The sequence below is a fragment of the Pseudophryne corroboree genome, chromosome 11 (genome assembly GCF_028390025.1).
Source record: "Pseudophryne corroboree isolate aPseCor3 chromosome 11, aPseCor3.hap2, whole genome shotgun sequence".
NCBI classification, from domain to species: Eukaryota; Metazoa; Chordata; class Amphibia; order Anura; family Myobatrachidae; genus Pseudophryne; species Pseudophryne corroboree.
In genome coordinates, this window is record NC_086454.1 from 325,901,662 (window position 1) to 325,920,955 (window position 19,294).

The following is a 19,294-nucleotide window of genomic DNA, read 5'->3' on the forward strand; positions in this document are numbered from 1 at the left end:
GTGATAGGCACTGACCTGCACTCTGTGAGAGTTTCTAACCTGAGTTGTGTGGCTGCTACTGACCTGTGCTGTGTGATAGTTACTGACCTGGGATGTGTGACAGTCGCTGACCTGAGCTGTGTGACAGTCGCTGACCTGAGCTGTGTGACAGTCGCTGACCTGGGCTGTATGACAGTCGCTGACCTGGGCTGTGTGATAGTTGCTGACCTGGGATGTGTGACAGTCACTGACCTGAGCTGTGTGAGAGTAACTGATCTGTGCTTTTGTGTTAGAGTTACTGACCTGAGCTGTGTGATAGTTACTGACCTGAGCTGTGTGATAGTTACTGACCTGAGCTGTGTGATAGCTACTGACCTGTGCTGTGTGATAGCTACTGACCTGATCTGTGTGATAGTCACTGACCTGAGCTGTGTGAGAGTCACTGACCTGAGCTGTGTGAAAGTCACTGACCTGTGCTGTGTGAGAGTCACTGACCTGTGCTGTGAGATAGTTACTGACCAGAGCTGTGTGATAGTTACTGTCCAAAGCTGTGTGATAGTTACTGACCTGAGCTGTGTGATAGTTACTGACCTGATCTGTGTGATAGTTACTGACTTGAGCTGTGTGATAGTTACTGACCTTATCTGTGTGATAGTCACTGACCAGAGCTATGTGAGAGTCACTGACCTGTGCTGTGTGATAGTTACTGACCTGATCTGTGTAATAGTTACTGACCTGATTTGTGTGATAGTTACTGACCTGAACTGTGTGATAGTCACTGACCTGATCTGTGTGATAGTCACTGACCTGAGCTGTGTGATAGTTACTGACCTGAGCTGTGTGATAGTTACTGACCTGATCTGTGTGATAGTTACTGACCTGAGCTGTGTGATAGTTACTGACCTGATCTGTGTGATAGTTACTGACCTGAGCTGTGTGATAGTCACTGACCTTATCTGTGTGATAGTCACTGACCAGAGCTGTGTGAGAGTCACTGACCTGATCTGTGTGAGAGTCACTGACCTGTGCTGTGTTATAGTTACTGACCTGATCTGTGTGATAGTTACTGACCTGAGCTGTGTGATAGTTACTGACCTGTGCTGTGTGATAGCTAATGACCTGAGCTGTATGATAGTTACTGACCAGAGCTGTGTGATAGTTACTGTCCAAAACTGTGTGATAGTTACTGCCCCGAGCTGGGTGATAGTTACTGACCTGATCTGTGTGATAGTTACTGACCTTATCTGTGTGATAGTCACTGACCAGAGCTATGTGAGAGTCACTGACCTGATCTGTGTTATAGTTACTGACCTGATTTGTGTGATAGTTACTGACCTGAACTGTGTGATAGTCACTGACCTCATCTGTGTGATAGTCACTGACCTGAGTGATAGTTACTGACCTTATCTGTGTGATAGTTACTGACCTGAGCTGTGTGATAGTTACTGACCTGAGCTGTGTGATCGTTACTGACCTGAGCTGTGTGATAGTCACTGACCTTATCTGTGTGATAGTCACTGACCTTATCTGTGTGATAGTCACTGACCAGAGCTGTGTGAGAGTCACTGACCAGAGCTGTGTCAGAGTCACTGACCTGTGCTGTGTGATAGTTACTGACCTGATCTGTGTGATAGTTACTGACCTGAGCTGTGTGATAGTTACTGACCTGTGCTGTGTGATAGCTAATGACCTGAGCTGTGTGATAGTCACTGACCTGATCTGTGTGATAGTAATTGACCTGTGCTGTGTGATAGTCACTGGCCTGATCTGTGTGATAGTCACTGACCTGAGCTGTGTGAGAGTCATTGACCTAGGCTGTGTGAGAGTCACTGACCTGTGCTGTGTGATAGTTATTGACCAGAGCTGTGTTAGAGTCACTGACCTGATTTGTGTGATAGTTACTGACCTGATTTGTGTGATAGTTACTGACCTGATTTGTGTGATAGTTACTGACCTGAGTTGTGTGATAGTTACTGACCTTATCTATGTGATAGTCACTGACCTGTGTGAGAGTCACTGACCTGAGCTGTGTGATAGTTACTGACCTGCGCCATGTGATAGTTACTGACCTGCGCCATGTGATAGTTACTGACCTGCGCTGTGTGATAGTTACTGACCTGAGCTGTGTGATAGTTACTGTTCAAAGCTGTGTGATAGTTACTGAGCTGAGCTGTGTGATAGTCACTGACCTGAGCTGTGTGAGAGTCACTGACCTGAGCTGTGTGATAGTTACTGACCTGTGCTGTGTGATAGTCACTGACCTGAGCTGTGTGATAGTTACTGACCTGCGCTGTGTGATAGTTACCTGAGCTGTGTGATAGTTACTGTCCAAAGCTATGTGATAGTTACTGACCTGTGCTGTATGATAGTTACTGACCTGATCTGTGTGATAGTCACTGACCTGAGCTGTGTGATAGCCACTGACCAGAGCTGTGTGAGAGTCACTGACCTGTGCTGTGTGATAGTTACTGACCTGTGCTGTGTGATAGTTACTGACCTGATCTGTGTGATAGTCACTGACCTGAGCTGTGATAGTCACTGACCAGAGCTGTGTGAGAGTCACTGACCAGAGCTGTGTGAGAGTCACTGACCAGAGCTGTGTGAGAGTCACTGACCTGTGCTGTGTGATAGTTACTGACCTGATCTGTGTGATAGTTACTGACCTGAGCTGTGTGATAGTTACTGGTCTTATCTGTATGATAGTCACTGACCTGTGCTGTGTGATGGTTACTGACCTGTGCTGTGTGATAGTTACTGACCTGATCTGTGTGATAGTTACTAACCTGCGCTGTGTGATAGTTACTGACCTGATTTGTGTGATAGTTACTGACCTGATCTGTGTGATAGTCACTGACCTGCGCTGTATGATAGTTACTGACCTGATCTGTGTGATAGCTACTGACCTGCGCTGTGTGACTGCTACTGACCTGCGCTGTATGATAGTTACTGACCTGAGCCTTGTGACTTCTACTGACCTGAGCTATGTGATAGTTACTAACCTGAGCTGTGTGACAGCTACTGACCTGCGCTGTATGATGGTGACTGACCTGCGCTGTATGATAGTTACTGACCTGAGCTGTGTGAGAGTCACTGACCTGCGCTGTGTGATAGTTACTGACCTGCGCTGTATGATAGTTAGTGACCTGAGCTGTGTGACTGCTACTGACCTGAGCTGTGTGATAGTTACTAACCTGCGCTGTGTGATAGTTACTGACCTGAGCTGTGTGACTGCTACTGACCTGAGCTGTGTGATAGTTACTAACCTGCGCTTTGTGATAGTTACTGACCTGAGCTGTGTGACTGCTACTGACCTGAGCTGTGTGATAGTTACTAACCTGCGCTGTGTGATAGCTAGACATGAGCTATGAGATAGTTACTGACATAAGGTATTAGTAATGCTAATGTGGAGGCAGAAGAATTGGCCAATTGCCTAAACTACCACCTACGGTGGAGCGATGTTAATGCCAGGATTATGCCAGCTGTCAGTGTATGGAATAGAATAGGCTGCACTTCACCCTTCCTGACTCAGAAACAGATCATCCCTCTGGCTTCCAGTGTCAGGTTGCATCCATTTCCAGCTGTATTCTTTATCCCACCTATCAGCAGTATGTTGCAAGTAGTATTATGTTTCCCTTATTTGTTAATTATTATGTTTGCCTATTACTCAGCACGAGTTTATGCACACAGAATCATTACATTGATTTCTATTCCTTTGGCAGAAACTGGGATCATTTCTGTTCATCTGCTGTCTAAACACATTTGTCTTGAATATTTAATTTGTTGCTTAGAAATATCTATATAAATGCAGCACAGTATTATTACAGCATCAAGAGCCTATTTTTCATTCAAAACAGTATTAAGGGGGACATTTACTAAGCAGTGATAAGAGTGGAGAAGTGAGCCAGTGGAGAAGTTGCCCATGGCAACCAATCAGCACTGAAGTAACATCTATAATTTGCGTACTATAAAATTATACAGAGCTGCTGATTGGTTGATGGGGCAACATCTCCACTGGCTCACTTCTCTGCTCTTATCACTGCTTAGTAAATGTCCCCCTAAGTCCCAGCATTGCTATCACATCTATAGAAGGGGTTCACTACGGCTGGCCGGCGGTCGGGCTTCCGGCGACCAGCATACCGGCGCCGGGAGCCCGACCGCCGGCTTACCGACAGTGTGGCGAGCGCAAATGAGCCCCTTGCGGGCTCGCTGCGCTCGCCACGCTACGGGCACGGTGGCGCGCTACGCGCGCCACACTATTTTATTCTCCCTCTATGGGGGTCGTGGACCCCCAGGAGGGAAAATAAGTGTCGGTATGCCGGCTGTCGGGCTCCCGGCGTCGGTATACTGAGCGCCGGGAGCCCGACCGCCGGTATACAGAAGACCACCCCTATAGAAGAGGTTTATACATACTTGCCTACCCTCCCGGAATGGCCACCCGGAAGGGTAGGCAAGTCTCCCGCTTTCGCTGGCAGCCCCACACACCCCCTCGGCTGCCCACAGCAGAGAACATGTGGGCTATCCGAGGGAGATACGGTGACGCAATTCGCAATGAATTGCGTAATTGTAGCTCCGCCCCCCGCTATACAGTGTCTGTTTTCTTGGCACTGTCTAACGGGGGTAGGGCCATGATGGTGCGATCGTGATACCACACCCCCAGACTGCCCAATTCCCCCACCGACCACGCCCACATTGCCGTCGGCCATGCCCCCATTAGTTTACCACGCCGCCACCTCCCGGAAGAGGGTGCAGGAAGGTAGGCACCTATGAGTTTATACAACCTGTGGCTCTCAGGGCTTTGTGGAATCCAAGTCCCAACATGACTGCCAGCTGCAGATTTGCAGAGCATGCTTAGACCTGTAGTTCCACTACAGATGGAGAGCCACAGGTTGGATGCTGGCAGGGCATGCTGGTATATGGGGCTGTGTGTTATATATATGTGTATATTTGGCCAGATCTGTGACTCTGACTCCACCCAGCGTTGTGACTCCGCCCACCGTTATACACACAGTCACAGAGTTACAGATCTGGCCTATTATATAGGGGATATTGGGCCTAATTCAGACCTGGTCGCAAGCAGGTGTTTTTTGCACTGGTGCGACCAGGTAGTCGCCGTCTACAGGGGGAGGGGGTAATCGCTGTGCAGGGGTGCAAATGCATGTGCAGAGAGCTGCACAAACAAAAGTCAGGGCTTACTCAGCCGCTGTGATTATCCGGGCTGGAGCTGACGTCAGGAAACCTCCCTTAAAACGTCTGGACCCCACAAACAACCTCTCCCCAAACAGGTAATTTCTACTTTAAACTTGTCATTTATTTTGTACAGTCTGGACATGGCTACTAATAACAAATGCACAGACAAAAATCTTAAAGCTATGTGTGCAAATGCTAGGAGCTTAGGAGACAAAATTTCCTGAGCTAATTGCGATAATGACAAGGGATAACCTGGATTTTGTGGCAATCACAGAGTCATGGTGCAATGAAAATCATGACTGGGACATAGCTATACCAGGATACAATTTATTTAGGAAGGATAGAATAGGAAGAATAGGAGGAGGGGTAGCAATGTATGTGAAAAAAAGCATAAATGCTACTTTAATACAAAATATTGAAGACAAAACTGAGGCCCTTTGGATCACCATAGAAACCGGGGAGAAGGATGTTATTTGCATTGGGGTTATCTATAGACCACCAGGCCAGGGGCAGGATTTGGACAGGAACCTATTGTTGGACATCACTAAAATGGCTTTAAAGGGAGAAGTCATAATCATGGGAGACCTTAATTTACCTGATGTAAATTGGGAGGGGTCTTTTGCAAGTTCAGCTACAAGTGGCAAATTTCTACATTCCTTACAGGGAGCATCTCTCAAGCAATTGGTGACGGAGCCCACTCGCAAAGATTCAATATTAGATTTAATTCTTACAAATGGTGATAGGATATCCGACATATATGTGGGTGAGCATCTGGAATCCAATGATCATCAAGCAGTATGGTTTAGTATAAAGACAGGATCCAACTCCTGTCACACAAAAACAAAGGTGTTGGATTTTAGAAATGCTGACTTTGCAAAAATGGGGAGATGTTTAAGTGATTCATTGGCAGACTGGTGGAACTTGGAAGGAGTGCAGGAGAGGTGGGAAAAACTGAAAAGTGCAATACTAAGTGCAACTGATCTTTGTATCAAAAGGGTTAGGAAAAGCACCAGGAAAAGGAAGCCAGTGTGGTTCACAAAAGAAGTATCAACTAGTGTGAAAGCAAAAAAGATGGCTTTTAGGAAATACAAACGGACTCAAAATAATAACGACAAAGAGGTGTATCTTGACAGACGGAAGGATGCTAAGAAAGTGATCAGACGTGCAAAGGCAGAAGCTGAGGAAAAAATGGCCCAGTCAGTAGATAAAGGGGGCAAAACTTTTTTTAAGTGTATAAGTGAAAGGAGAAAATCAAATGGAGGAATAATAAGACTTAAGACAGAGAGTGAGCATTTGGTGGAGGGTGATAAGGCAATAGCAGATCACCTAAATAATTATTTTTGCTCAGTATTTACTACAGAAGAAGGGATGGGGCCACAGTTAAGTTGCAAGGACATTCATAAAAATAAGGTAGATGAAAGTACATTTACAGAGGAGAAGGTCCTTACAGAACTTTCACAGCTAAAAGTGGATAAATCAATGGGACCAGATGGGATACACCCAAGGATACTCAAAGAGCTAAAAGATGTGCTGGTTACACCATTAACAGAATTATTTAACCAGTCACTAAATACAGGTGCTATTCCAGAGGACTGGAAAAGAGCAAATGTAGTTCCACTGCACAAAAGTGGAAGCAAGGAAGAAGCAAGTAACTACAGACCAGTAAGCCTTACATCAGTAGTGGGGAAAGTAATGGAAAAACTATTAAAAGAAAGAGTTGTGGAATATCTTAAATCAAACCACTTACAGGATCCAAAACAGCATGGATTTACTGGTGGTAGATCATGCCAAACAAATCTTATTGACTTTTTTGACTCTGTGACGAAAATAATAGATCAAAGGGGAGCTGTAGATGTAGCATATCTAGACTTTAGTAAGGCATTTGACACTGTCCCACATCGCAGACTGCTAAATAAACTTGAAAACGTGGGGGTGGATTATAAAACAGTTAAATGGATAAGAGCCTGGTTGCAGGATAGGAAACAAACAGTTGTAGTTAATGGAGTGCAATCTATGGAGGGAAATGTTACCAGTGGAGTACCCCAGGGATCTGTACTTGGTCCAGTCTCTTTAATATCTTTGTTGGTGACATTGCAGATGGTATTGAAGGGAAGGTATGCCTTTTTGCAGATGATACAAAGATATGCAACAGGGTAGACACACCGGGAGGGGTAAAACAAATGATTGATGACATAGGTAGGCTTGAGAAATGGTCAAGAACGTGGCAACTACAGTTTAATGCTAAAAAATGCAAAATCATGCACTTAGGTCTAAAAAACCCAAAGGCTAAATATTGTATCAAGGGTACTATAATGGAAACTACTGAGGAGGAAAGGGATTTAGGAGTCACTATTTCAAGTGACTTGAAGGCAGGAAAGCAATGCAACAAAGCAATGAGAAAGGCAAGTCAGATGCTTGGTTGCATAGGGAGAGGAATCAGTAGTAGGAAAAAAGAAGTGATAATGCCACTGTATAGGTCATAGGTCATTGGTGCGGCCCCATCTGGAATACTGTGTCCAGTTCTGGAGACCATATCTCCAGAAGGATATAAATACATTAGAGAGTGTACAAAGAAGGGCAACTAAAATGGTGCATGGCCTACATCACAAAACGTACCCGGAAAGGCTAAAAGATCTTAACATGTATAGTTTGGAGGAGAGAAGAGAAAGGGGGGACATGATAGAAACTTTCAAATATATCAAGGGTTTTAACAAAGTTCAGGAGGGAAACATTCTTCAAAGGAAGAGAAATATTAGAACTCGAGGACATACACTGAGACTGGAGGGGGGGTAGGTTCAGGGGAAATTTAAGGAAAAATTACTTCACAGAAAGGGTAGTGGATAAGTGGAATAGTCTCCCATCAGAGGTGGTAGAGGCTAAGACTGTAGAGCAATTTAAACATGCTTGGGATAGGCATATGAATATCCTTACAAAGAATTAGGGTTCAAAAAGGGTTGAGATTACATAAAGGATAAAAAAAAAAGGGGCAGACTAGATGGTCCAAGTGGTTCTTATCTGCCGTCAAATTCTATGTTTCTATGTTTCCTGTCAATCTTCTTGCGATCGCCGGTGCTTTCTTCGTAAAATCTGTGGCTGTCTGGCGATCCCCGTCGCCAACGGCCAACGCGCCTGCGCATTGCGGTGCATACGCATGCGCAGTTCAGACCCTATCGCACCGCTGCAAAAAAAGCTAGAGTGCAATCGGGTCTGAATGGCCCGCATTGAACGTTTGCAAGTAACAACAACGAACAGGAGCACTCAAATGATTGTTGAGGGGTAAACCCGCATTGTCTAAGGCAGTGATCGCCAACCCGTTGCTCGCGAGCTACCGGTAGCTCGCCGAAGTATTTTCCGTAGCTCGCAAACGGACCGGCTTGGCAAGTCACTGGCACGCTTCCTTCCTTCATTTTCACTATGGTGCCGGCCGTCAGCCAATCAGAGCTCGCAGACAGAGCCGGCCCTAGGCATAGGCAATCTAGACAATTGCCTAGGGCATCTGGTATACCTAGGGGCACAAGCAGCTTCTGCTGATTAAAATGATATGCAGCATGCCTATATTCTGTGTGTAGCATTTCGTATGCCGATACAGCCACAGTCGCACACAGTATATAGGCATGCGCATATCATTTTAATCAGCAGAAGCAGCTTGCGCATCCTAGCCACATAGCAATGCAAATACGATGTATTTTCATAAAAAAAACAGGCACCCGATGTTAGCAGAGCTGCCAGTTGACTCATGCCAGGAACTATATGTGTCATTATGTGTATAAGGGCATTAATAATGTGCGCCATTTGTGTAAGGGGCACTATGTGTGTCATGTATATAAGGGCACTAATAATGTGCGGCATATGTGTAAGGGACATTATGCGTGTCATTATGTGTATAAGGGCATTAACAATGTTCGGCATATGTGTTAGGGAAATGATGTGTATAAGGGCATTAATAAGGGTTGGCATAATGTGTAAGGTGCATTATGTTATAAGGACATTAATAATGTGTGTCATATGTGTAAGGGGCATTACTGTGTGGTATTATGTGTATAAATGCATTACCAATGTGTGGCATTATGTGTATATGGTGCTCTACTGTGTGGCGTAATGTATAGAAAGGCCACTACTGTGTGGTCTAATGTGAATAAAGAGCAATATGGTGTGGTGTAATGTGAATAAGTAGCAATATGGTGTGGTGTAATGAGAATAAAGAGCAATATGGTGTGGTGTAATGTGAATAAGGAGCAATTCAGTCTGATGTTATGTGAATGAGGGGCACTACTGTGAGGAGTAACTTATATAAGGTAAAGTGGTACTACTGTGTGATGTAATGTGAATAAGGGACCCTATTGCATTATAAATTGTGAATAAAGTTGCACTACTGTGAGGAATAAGTTGAATTGGGGTACTATTGTGTGGCCATGCCCCTTGCCAGCAAAAACACATACCTTTTTGGGCTCATCGCCGAATGTGCACACTGTTCTTATTTAAAATACAGTGGGTAGGAAGAAAAAAAAAGGACTGCTATGGGTGGGGGGTGATAGTACTGGGAAAGGGGTGCAGGGTCAGAGGCAGAACTAGCGGTGGTGCTAGGGGGCACTAGCCAAAATTTTGCCTAGGGCATCATATTGGTTAGGGACGGCTCTGCTCGCAGACCGGCAGCGGTGGCACCTGATTGGCTGCCGGACCGCGAGCTTTGATTGGCTCACTTACCGGCGCCATATTTCAAATGCCCGCTGCCACCGCTGCTGGAGACTCTGCCACCCTCTCCCCGGAGTCCGGACTGCACAGGAGAGGCGCGTGCTGTGCTGTCCTCCCCTTCCGTCCCTCATACAGGAGAAACAGCACCGGCAACAGCAGTGGTGAGCACTGCGGGGGGCATTGTATCTGGCACTGCGGGGAAGGGGGGCACTGTAACTGGCACTGTGGGGGCATTGTATCTGGCACTGGGGCACTGTATCTGGCACTGTGGGGGCATTGTATTTGGCACCGGGGCACTGTATCTGGCACTGTGGGGGCACTGTATCTGGCACTGTGGGGGTACTGTATCTGGCACTGTGGGGGCATTGTATTTGGCACTGGGGCACTGTGGGGGCACTGTGTCTGGCACTGTGGGGGCATTGTATCTGTCACTGTGGGGGCATTGTATCTGGCACTGTGGGGGCATTGTATCTGTCACTGTGGGGGCATTGTATCTGGCACTGTGGGGGCACTGTATCTAGCACTGTGGGGGCACTGTATCTGGCACTGTGGGGGCACTGTATCTGTCACTGTGGGGGGCATTGTATCTGGCACTGTGGGGGCACTGTATCTGGCACTGTGGGGGCACTGTATCTGTCACTGTGGGGGCATTGTATCTGGCACTGTGGGGGCATTGTATCTGTCACTGTGGGGGCATTGTATCTGGCACTGTGGGGACATTGTATCTGGCACTGTGGGGGCACTGTATCTAGCACTGTGGGGGCATTGTATCTGTCACTGTGGGGGCACTGTATCTGTCACTGTGGGGGCACTGTATCTGTCACTGTGGGGGCACTGTATCTGTCACTGTGGGGGCATTGTATCTGGCACTGTGGGGGCACTATATCTGGTACTGTGGGGGCATTGTATCTGGAACTGTGGGGGCACTGTATCTGTCACTGTGGGGGCACTGTATCTGTCACTGTGGGGGCACTGTATCTGGCACTGTGGGGGCACTGTATCTGGCACTGTGGGGGCACTATATCTGGTACTGTGGGGGCATTGTATCTGGCACTGTGGGGGCACTGTATCTGGCACTGTGGGGGCACTGTATCTGTCACTGTGGGGGCACTGTATCTGTCACTGTGGGGGCATTGTATCTGGCACTGTGGGGGCACTATATCTGGTACTGTGGGGGCATTGTATCTGGAACTGTGGGGGCACTGTATCTGACACTGTGGGGGGCGCATTGTATCTGGCACTGTGGGGGCACTGTATCTGGCACTGTGGGGGGCATTGTATCTGGAACTGTGGGGGCACTGTATCTGGAACTGTGGGGGCACTGTATCTGGCACTGTGGGGGCACTATATCTGGTACTGTGGGGGCATTGTATCTGGAACTGTGGGGGCATTGTATCTGACACTGTGGGGGGCGCATTGTATCTGGCACTGTGAGGGCACTGTGGGGGGCATTGTATCTGTCACTGTGGGGGCATTGTATCTGTCACTGTGGGGGCATTGTATCTGGCACTGTGGGGGCACTGTATCTGGTACTGTGGGGGCATTGTATCTGGCACTGTGGGGGCATTGTATCTGGCACTGTGGGGGCACTATATCTGGTACTGTGGGGGCACTGTATCTGGTACTGTGGGGGCATTGTATCTGGAACTGTGGGGGCACTGTATCTGACACTGTGGGGGGCGCATTGTATCTGGCACTGTGGGGGCACTGTATCTGGCACTGTGAGGGCACTGTATCTGGCACTGTGGGGGGCATTGTATCTGGAACTGTGGGGGGCATTGTATCTGGCACTGTGGGGGCATTGTATCTGGAACTGTGGGGGGCATTGTATCTGACACTGTGAGGGGGCATAGTATCTGGCACTGGTAGGAGCATTATTTGTGTATCTGGCACTGGTAGGACCATTATTTGTGTATCTGGCACTGCTGAGGGGCATTGTTTGTGTATTTGGCACTGCTGAGGGGCATTACTTGTGTGTCTGGCACTGCTGAAGGGCATTATTGGTGTATCTGGCACTGCGGGGGGGGGCATTATTTGTGTATCTGGACTACGTGGGGGGGGCAATACTTGTAGTTGTGAGGCCACACCCACTTTGTGAGGCCACACCCACTTTCCCAGCACGCACGCGCATTGGGGGTCGCTCTTTCAGAGGTTTTACTTTCCGAAAAGTAGCTCACACCCCAATTACGATTGGAGACCACTGGTCTAAGGCATATGAATTCATTTGCAATTGTGGAGAAATAGAACCTGAATAAGAGGAGAAAGAGAAGAACAAAGACATAGGGGTAGATTTACTAAGATGGGAGTTCTGTTTGAGATGGGATGTTGCCCATAGCAACCAATCAGATTCCAGGTATTATCTTATAGAAGGTGCTAAATAAATGAGAAGTAGAATCTGATTGGTTGCTATGGGCAACATCCCATCTTAAATAGAACTCCCATCTTAGTAAATTTACCCCATGGGGGTTTATTTACTAAAGTCCCGATTTTGTCCGAATTTGTTTTTTATTTCTACGAGGCTACACGGGAATTTACTAAGGCCAAATCTCGGCAGTGTTGGGGCTATTCGTAATGGTTTTCATGTCAGAGATCAGAAATACGAATGAATAGACCATCAGTCAAACGCGGCTGTTTGTTCATACAACACGGGAATTTACTATTCATTCGTATTTGGGTGTTTGTCTCTGAATGGTCAATTGCGGGTGTATTTTTTTGCGATTTGTTAAAAAAAGCAGCAATAAAATAGACCTGCTTTCTCCTGGCGTGTTTGGATAATAATGCACGGATCAGTGAGATCTGTGCATGCTTATCTGTGGGAATGGGTCTGTTTAGGTGACAAATGTAAAAAAAAAATTGCGTGGGGTCCCCCCTCCTAAACATAACCAGCCTCGGGCTCTTTGAGCCGGTCCTGGTTGTAAAAATACAGGGAAAAAATGAATAGGGTCCCCCCATTTTAAACAACCAGCTCTACGTCCGGTCCTGGTTCAAAAAATACGGGGGACAAAAGACATAGGGGTCCCCCGTATTTTTTAAACCAGCACCGGGCTCCACTAGCCAGAGAGATAATGCCACAGCCGGGGGACACTGTTATACTGGTCCATGCGGCCGTGGCATTACCCCCCCAACTAGTCACCCCTGGCCGGGGTACCCTGGAGGAGTGGGGACCCCTTAAATAAAGGGGTCCCCCCCTACAGCCAACCAAGGGCCAGGGGTGAAGCCTGAGGCTCTCCCCCCCCATCCGTGGACGGTGGATGGGAGGCTGATAGCCATAGTGTAAAATAAAAGAATATATTTTTTTGTAGCAGAACTACAAGTCCCAGCAAGCCTCCCCCGCCAGCTGGTACTTGGAGAACCACAAGTACCAGCATGCAGGAAAATAACAGGCCCGCTGGTACCTGTAGTTCTACTACAAAATAAATACCCCAAGAAATACACAAGACACACACCGTGATAGTATAACTTTAATTTACATACACGCACACTTACACACATACATACTTACCTATGTTGACACGGAGCCCCACGGTCCTCTTCTCCAGTAGAATCCACGGGGTACCTGTAAATAAAAAATATACTTACAAACATCCTGTGTAGATCACTCCTCTTCTTTATCTTTGTAATCCAGGGACTTGTTAAAATAAAAAAATGAACAACCCGAACCACGAACTGATAGGGGTCCTATGTTAACACATGGAACCCCTTTCCCCTACTGGCAGGACCCCCCCGTGACTCCTGTCAGTGAAGGTCCCGCCAGCCAATCAGGGAGCGCCATGTCATGGCACTCTCCTGATTGGCTGTGCGCTCCTGCACTGTCAATCAGAGGAGCGCACTGGTTACAATGTAGCATAGCGGAGCTCCATTGTAACCAGTGGTGGGAACTTTGCGGTCTACGGTTAACCGCAAAGTTAATTGGGGTCACCCACAAGAGTTCACTACATATGTTTAAGATTTCAATTATTAAGCCTCTTACAATTCCCTCTTGGAAGCAGAGACACAACAAGTAGCACTAGTCCATACAACCCGTGATTCGCGGCTGTTTGATGAGGGAGCATAGCCAATGTCTGAGGGGAGGGGCTTAATCACAGGCCACTTCAGGTGGCTCCTTTGCATGAAAAAAAAAATTGGTCTGTCAGGTGGGATTTCTGGGTACAGCTACGATCAGGAACACAAACATGCGGGGGGACGCCCAGCACAGGGCTAGCCCGCCCCGCATGTCAGTCCCAGCCCCGTCGCTGAAGTGCAAAAGAATCGCGCTTTTGTACTTCACGAGTAGCTCCCGGCCAGCGCATCTTTTGCATGTTGGCCGGTAGCTACTCATCGCTGCCCGGCTTGCAGCGGCTGCTTGTGACGTCACGCAGCTGCTGCGGCCTGCCCCCTGCACGGTCCAGCGGCGCCTGCGTTGGACACACCGCGCGCACAAAATGGCGGCCAAATGCCGCCCCCTCCCGCCCAGCGACCGCCTCTGCCTGTCAATCAGGCAGAGGCGATCGCTAGGCAGTGACAGCCGTCGGCTGTCAGCCATGCGCCGGGCGCACTGCGGCACATGCGCAGTTCTGACCTGAATGCTGCGCTGTGAAGAACTGCAGCGATCGTTCAGGTCAGAATGACCCCCATTATGTGGCCACAAGGGGTGCTATTCCATTACAGGGCTTTGTATGTCATTTGCTGTAGTAGAAAAATCATGTGGTCATAATAAAACTATGAAGGGAATAAGGTTCTCATTGCAGAATATTTCATTTCCTAGGGCGAGATTCAAATCGACGTCTCCCTCTCCCGCCCCCTATCGCTCCCGCCGGCAGTATTCTAATGTTACTGCAGATGGGCGCGACAAGTTAATTGCAGCTCACTACCCCTGGGGGTAGCATGCTGAAATGTGTGTGAAGAGACCCGTTTGGGCGCCCAAACGGGTCTTTTCATGCTCGCGCCTATTACTTTAGTCGGGTTGAGGTGCTTTGCGTGCCTCAACCTGAGTATAATGGGGTGTTAAGTGGGGTCTCACTGGATGCTTTAGTGGCGGCATTGTTACAGTGGGAGTGATAGAGGGTGGCCATACTGAATTACACCAAATGATGTTCCCCTATTGCTATGAATTAACTTCTCCTCTTTCTCCGTACAGGGGGAATGTTCTCAGAAATGCTACAACATCTTCATCATCGAGACGGTTTGTGTGGCCTGGTTCTCCCTTGAGTTCTTTCTGCGATTTGTCCAAGCAAAGAGCAAGTGCCAGTTCTTCAAGGGGCCCCTGAACATCATTGATGTGCTGGCCATTTTGCCGTATTACGTTTCACTCGTAGTGGAGGACGAGCAAAAAACTCTTGATAAGCCCAGCGGCAACTCCTACCTAGAGAAGATCGGGCTTGTGTTGCGGGTTCTACGTGCCTTGAGGATACTGTACGTGATGCGCCTTGCCAGACATTCTCTTGGCCTGCAGACGTTGGGTCTCACGGTCAGGCGGTGCACCAGGGAATTTGGGCTCCTCTTGCTCTTCCTATGCGTGGCCGTCACTCTGTTTGCGCCACTGGTCCACCTTGCTGAAAATGAAATGGGCCGATGCCAGGAGTTCACCAGTGTCCCTGCATCCTATTGGTGGGCCATCATCTCCATGACGACGGTTGGCTATGGTGATATGGTGCCTAGAAGCATTCCCGGTCAGGTGGTGGCTTTGAGCAGTATCTTAAGTGGCATCTTAATTATGGCCTTTCCTGCTACTTCCATATTTCATACTTTCTCTCGTTCCTACGCTGAGCTAAAGCGAGACCAGGAGAGACTTCAAAGCCGGCTGTTGAGGCTGAAGGACACCAGCCAGTCAGGGGAAAGCGATACATTTAACGACACCGACAGTTTGATCTCAGAAGAAACATACAAGTATTTCTGAGCAGGGAGATAGACGTTCCATGACATGAACAGAAAAGAGGCAGAGCCCACAGATACCCACCAATGTGCACTTGTAGCCTGGATAGAACACCCGCCCCGATCTGTTACTAGGAGACGGGAGGTCCCTTACCTCTCACACAGGGTGCCCAGCATGTGCAGAGTTACCCAGACCCTGCGGTAATGCCTGACGCAAAGTGCAATGCATATCTGATTACGTAGATATGATGTATAATAAATGATCTGTATAATAAATTATCTGAAATAATCAGTTTGCAGAAAAAAAAGACAAATACGAACATTTTAAATAAATAGCCATTTATTTACACAATACTGTGACTAAGTGTTATATTATATTATATTGTGACAGTAACACACGGACGCTTAGTAACATGTTGTGTTATATCAGGATTGTAGTATGCAGACACATAGTAACACCTCAGGAGACTGACTGTTATATCATGGCAGTAACATATGGACGCTTAGTAACTTGTATGTGACTGTTATGTAATGACAGTAATACACAGCACTTAGTAACATGTCATGGGACGGAGTGTTATATAATTACAGTAACAAACAGCACTTAGTAACATGTCATGGGACGGAGTTATATATATATATATATATATATATATATAATACAGGTTATTTTCACACTAGTGAAAAAAGATAGCACTCTCCAGACTTAAAGTCCAACAAAGCCAAACAGTGATATTTAATGTAAAAGATAGTCTCACAGTTCCAGCGTAAATGCAGCAAAAGTCCAATCCAACGTTTCGGTCCCCACTGGGACCTTTGTCAAGGAATATACAGTCCAACAAAGGGGTCAGCGTAACAACAGCAGGCAGCTTAGCAGGTAACAGTTACCTGCTAAGCTGCCTGCTGTTGTTACGCTGACCCCTTTGTTGGACTGTATATTCCTTGACAAAGGTCCCAGTGGGTACCGAAACGTTGGATTGGACTTTTGCTGCATTTACGCTGGAACTGTGAGACTATCTTTTACATTAAATATCACTGTTTGGCTTTGTTGGACTTTAAGTCTGGAGAGTGCTATCTTTTTTCACTAGTGTGAAAATAACCTGTATTGTACTATGGGCCCCACCTTTTAAAGGGCGGGACTCTGATAGGCACCCCAGCATTTGGCTTTATGTAAGTGAGAGTGCAGGATGTCATAGGACGGAGTGTTATATAATTACAGTAACACAAAGAGCTTAGTTACATATCATTGGACGGAGTGTTATATAATTACAGTAACACAGCGCTTAGTTACATGTCATTGGACGGAGTGTTATATAATTACAGTAACACAAAGAGCTTAGTTACATATCATGGGACGGAGTGTTATATAATTACAGTAACACAAAGAGCTTAGTTACATATCATGGGACGGAGTGTTATAGAATTACAGTAACACACAGCGCTTAGTTACATATCATGGGACGGAGTGTTATATAATTACAGTAACACAAAGAGCTTAGTTACATATCATGGGACGGAGTGTTATATAATTACAGTAACACAAAGAGCTTAGTTACATATCATGGGACGGAGTGTTATATAATTACAGTAACACAAAGAGCTTAGTTACATATCATGGGACAGAGTGTTATGTAATTACAGTAACACACAGCGCTTAGTTACATATCATGGGACGGAGTGTTATATAATTACAGTAACACATAGCGCTTAGTAACATGTCATGGGACAGAGTGTTATATAATGACAGTAACACACAGCGCTTAGTTACATGTCATTGGACGGAGTGTTATATAATTACAGTAACACACAGCGCTTAGTAACATGTCATGGGACGGAGTTTTATATATATATATATATATATATATATATATATATATAATTCCAAATTAGGGGAGCACCCACCAGTCTTCAAGTAGAAAAAAGTTTATTCAGACCATCAGCAGCAAATAGTTTATGTCGACGTTTCGGTCATGGTTCTGACCTTTGTCAAGATACCAGTGCAATGAACTAGTGCTACCTATATACCCATGTAAATCCCTCCCTCCAATTAATCTCAGCAACTCCCCCACACCCCATATCACAAACAATTACATACATTAGACATTTCAACAGACATATATTAAAATCAAAAGGTCACTGTATTATATCGTATCACCATATCAATGATATCTCTCTCACCCCCTCTTGCAGCCAACATCCCATTTTTACACAATAGAATCAATAAACACGGCGTGCGTTCCACCGCCGGCCGCACTTCCGGTCCGTGGAACGCATTCGTGAAAGCGCATTAGCATACAGGACATCATCATAGCGTGTCCTCAAGTGGCGGGTCACATGATCGGCGCTTCAAGGCGCTACCTAGCAACAAGCTTAGTGAGATCCGATGCGCTCCACCATAGGCCGGACATCCGGACTGTGGAACGCAAAAAAGCGCTTAGTAATATGTCATAGGACGGAGTGTTATACAGTATAATGACAGTAACGCACAGCGCTAACACACAGCGCTTAGTAATGTGTCATAGGACGGAGTGGTATATAATTATAATAACACACAGCGCTTAGTATAACATGTCATGGGACAGAGTGTTACATAATGACAATAACACATGGCGCTTAGTATCATGTCATAGGATGAAGTGTTCTATAATGACAGTTACACATGGATGCTTAGTAACTTGTATGTGACTGTTATATAATTACAGTAATACGCAGCGCTTAGTAACATGTCATAGGACGGAGTGTTATATAATGACAGTAAACCACTGTGATTAGTAAAATGTCATAGGACGGAGTGTTATATAATGACAGTAAACCACTGTGATTAGTAACATATCATGGGACGGAGTGTTATATAATGACAGTAATGCACTGCGATTAGTTACATGTCATGGGACAGAGTGTATATAATTACAGTAATACGCAGCGCTTAGTAACATGTCATAGGACGGAGTGTTATATAATGACAGTAAACCACTGTGATTAGTAACATGTCATAGGACGGAGTGTTATATAATGACAGTAAACCACTGTGATTAGTAACATGTCATGGGACGGAGTGTTATATAATGACAGTAACACATGGCACTTAGTTACATGTCATGGGTCGGAGTGTTAATAACAGTAACACACAGCGCTAACACACAGCGCTTAGTAATATGTCATAGGACGGAGTGTTATACAGTATAATGACAGTGACACACAGCGCTAACACACAGCGCTTAGTAATATGTCATAGGACGGAGTGGTATACAGTATAATGACAGTAACGCACAGCGCTAACACACAGCGCTTAGTAATATGTCATAGGACGGAGTGGTATATAATTATAATAACACACAGCGCTTAGTATAACATGTCATGGGACAGAGTGTTATATAATGACAATAACACATGGCGCTTAGTATCATGTCATAGGATGAAGTGTTCTATAATGACAGTTACACATGGATGCTTAGTAACTTGTATGTGACTGTTATATAATTACAGTATTACGCAGCGCTTAGTAACATGTCATAGGACGGAGTGTTATATAATGACAGTAAACCACTGTGATTAGTAACATGTCATAGGACGGAGTGTTATATAA

General features: G+C 46.2%; 1 protein-coding gene across 2 annotated transcripts in view; it reads left to right on the top strand.

Moving 5' to 3' along the window:
• Positions 1 to 16,040, top strand: part of KCNG4 (potassium voltage-gated channel modifier subfamily G member 4) — a 114,441-nt gene extending 98,401 nt beyond the window's left edge. For both annotated transcript variants that reach the window (XM_063945718.1, XM_063945717.1), the window contains one exon: positions 14,975 to 16,040. In XM_063945718.1, the coding sequence (XP_063801788.1) occupies positions 14,975 to 15,733 (759 nt within the window). In that variant the 3' untranslated portion in view covers positions 15,734 to 16,040. The remainder of the gene's footprint in view (positions 1 to 14,974) is intronic.
• The last annotated feature ends 3,254 nt before the right edge of the window (positions 16,041 to 19,294 follow it).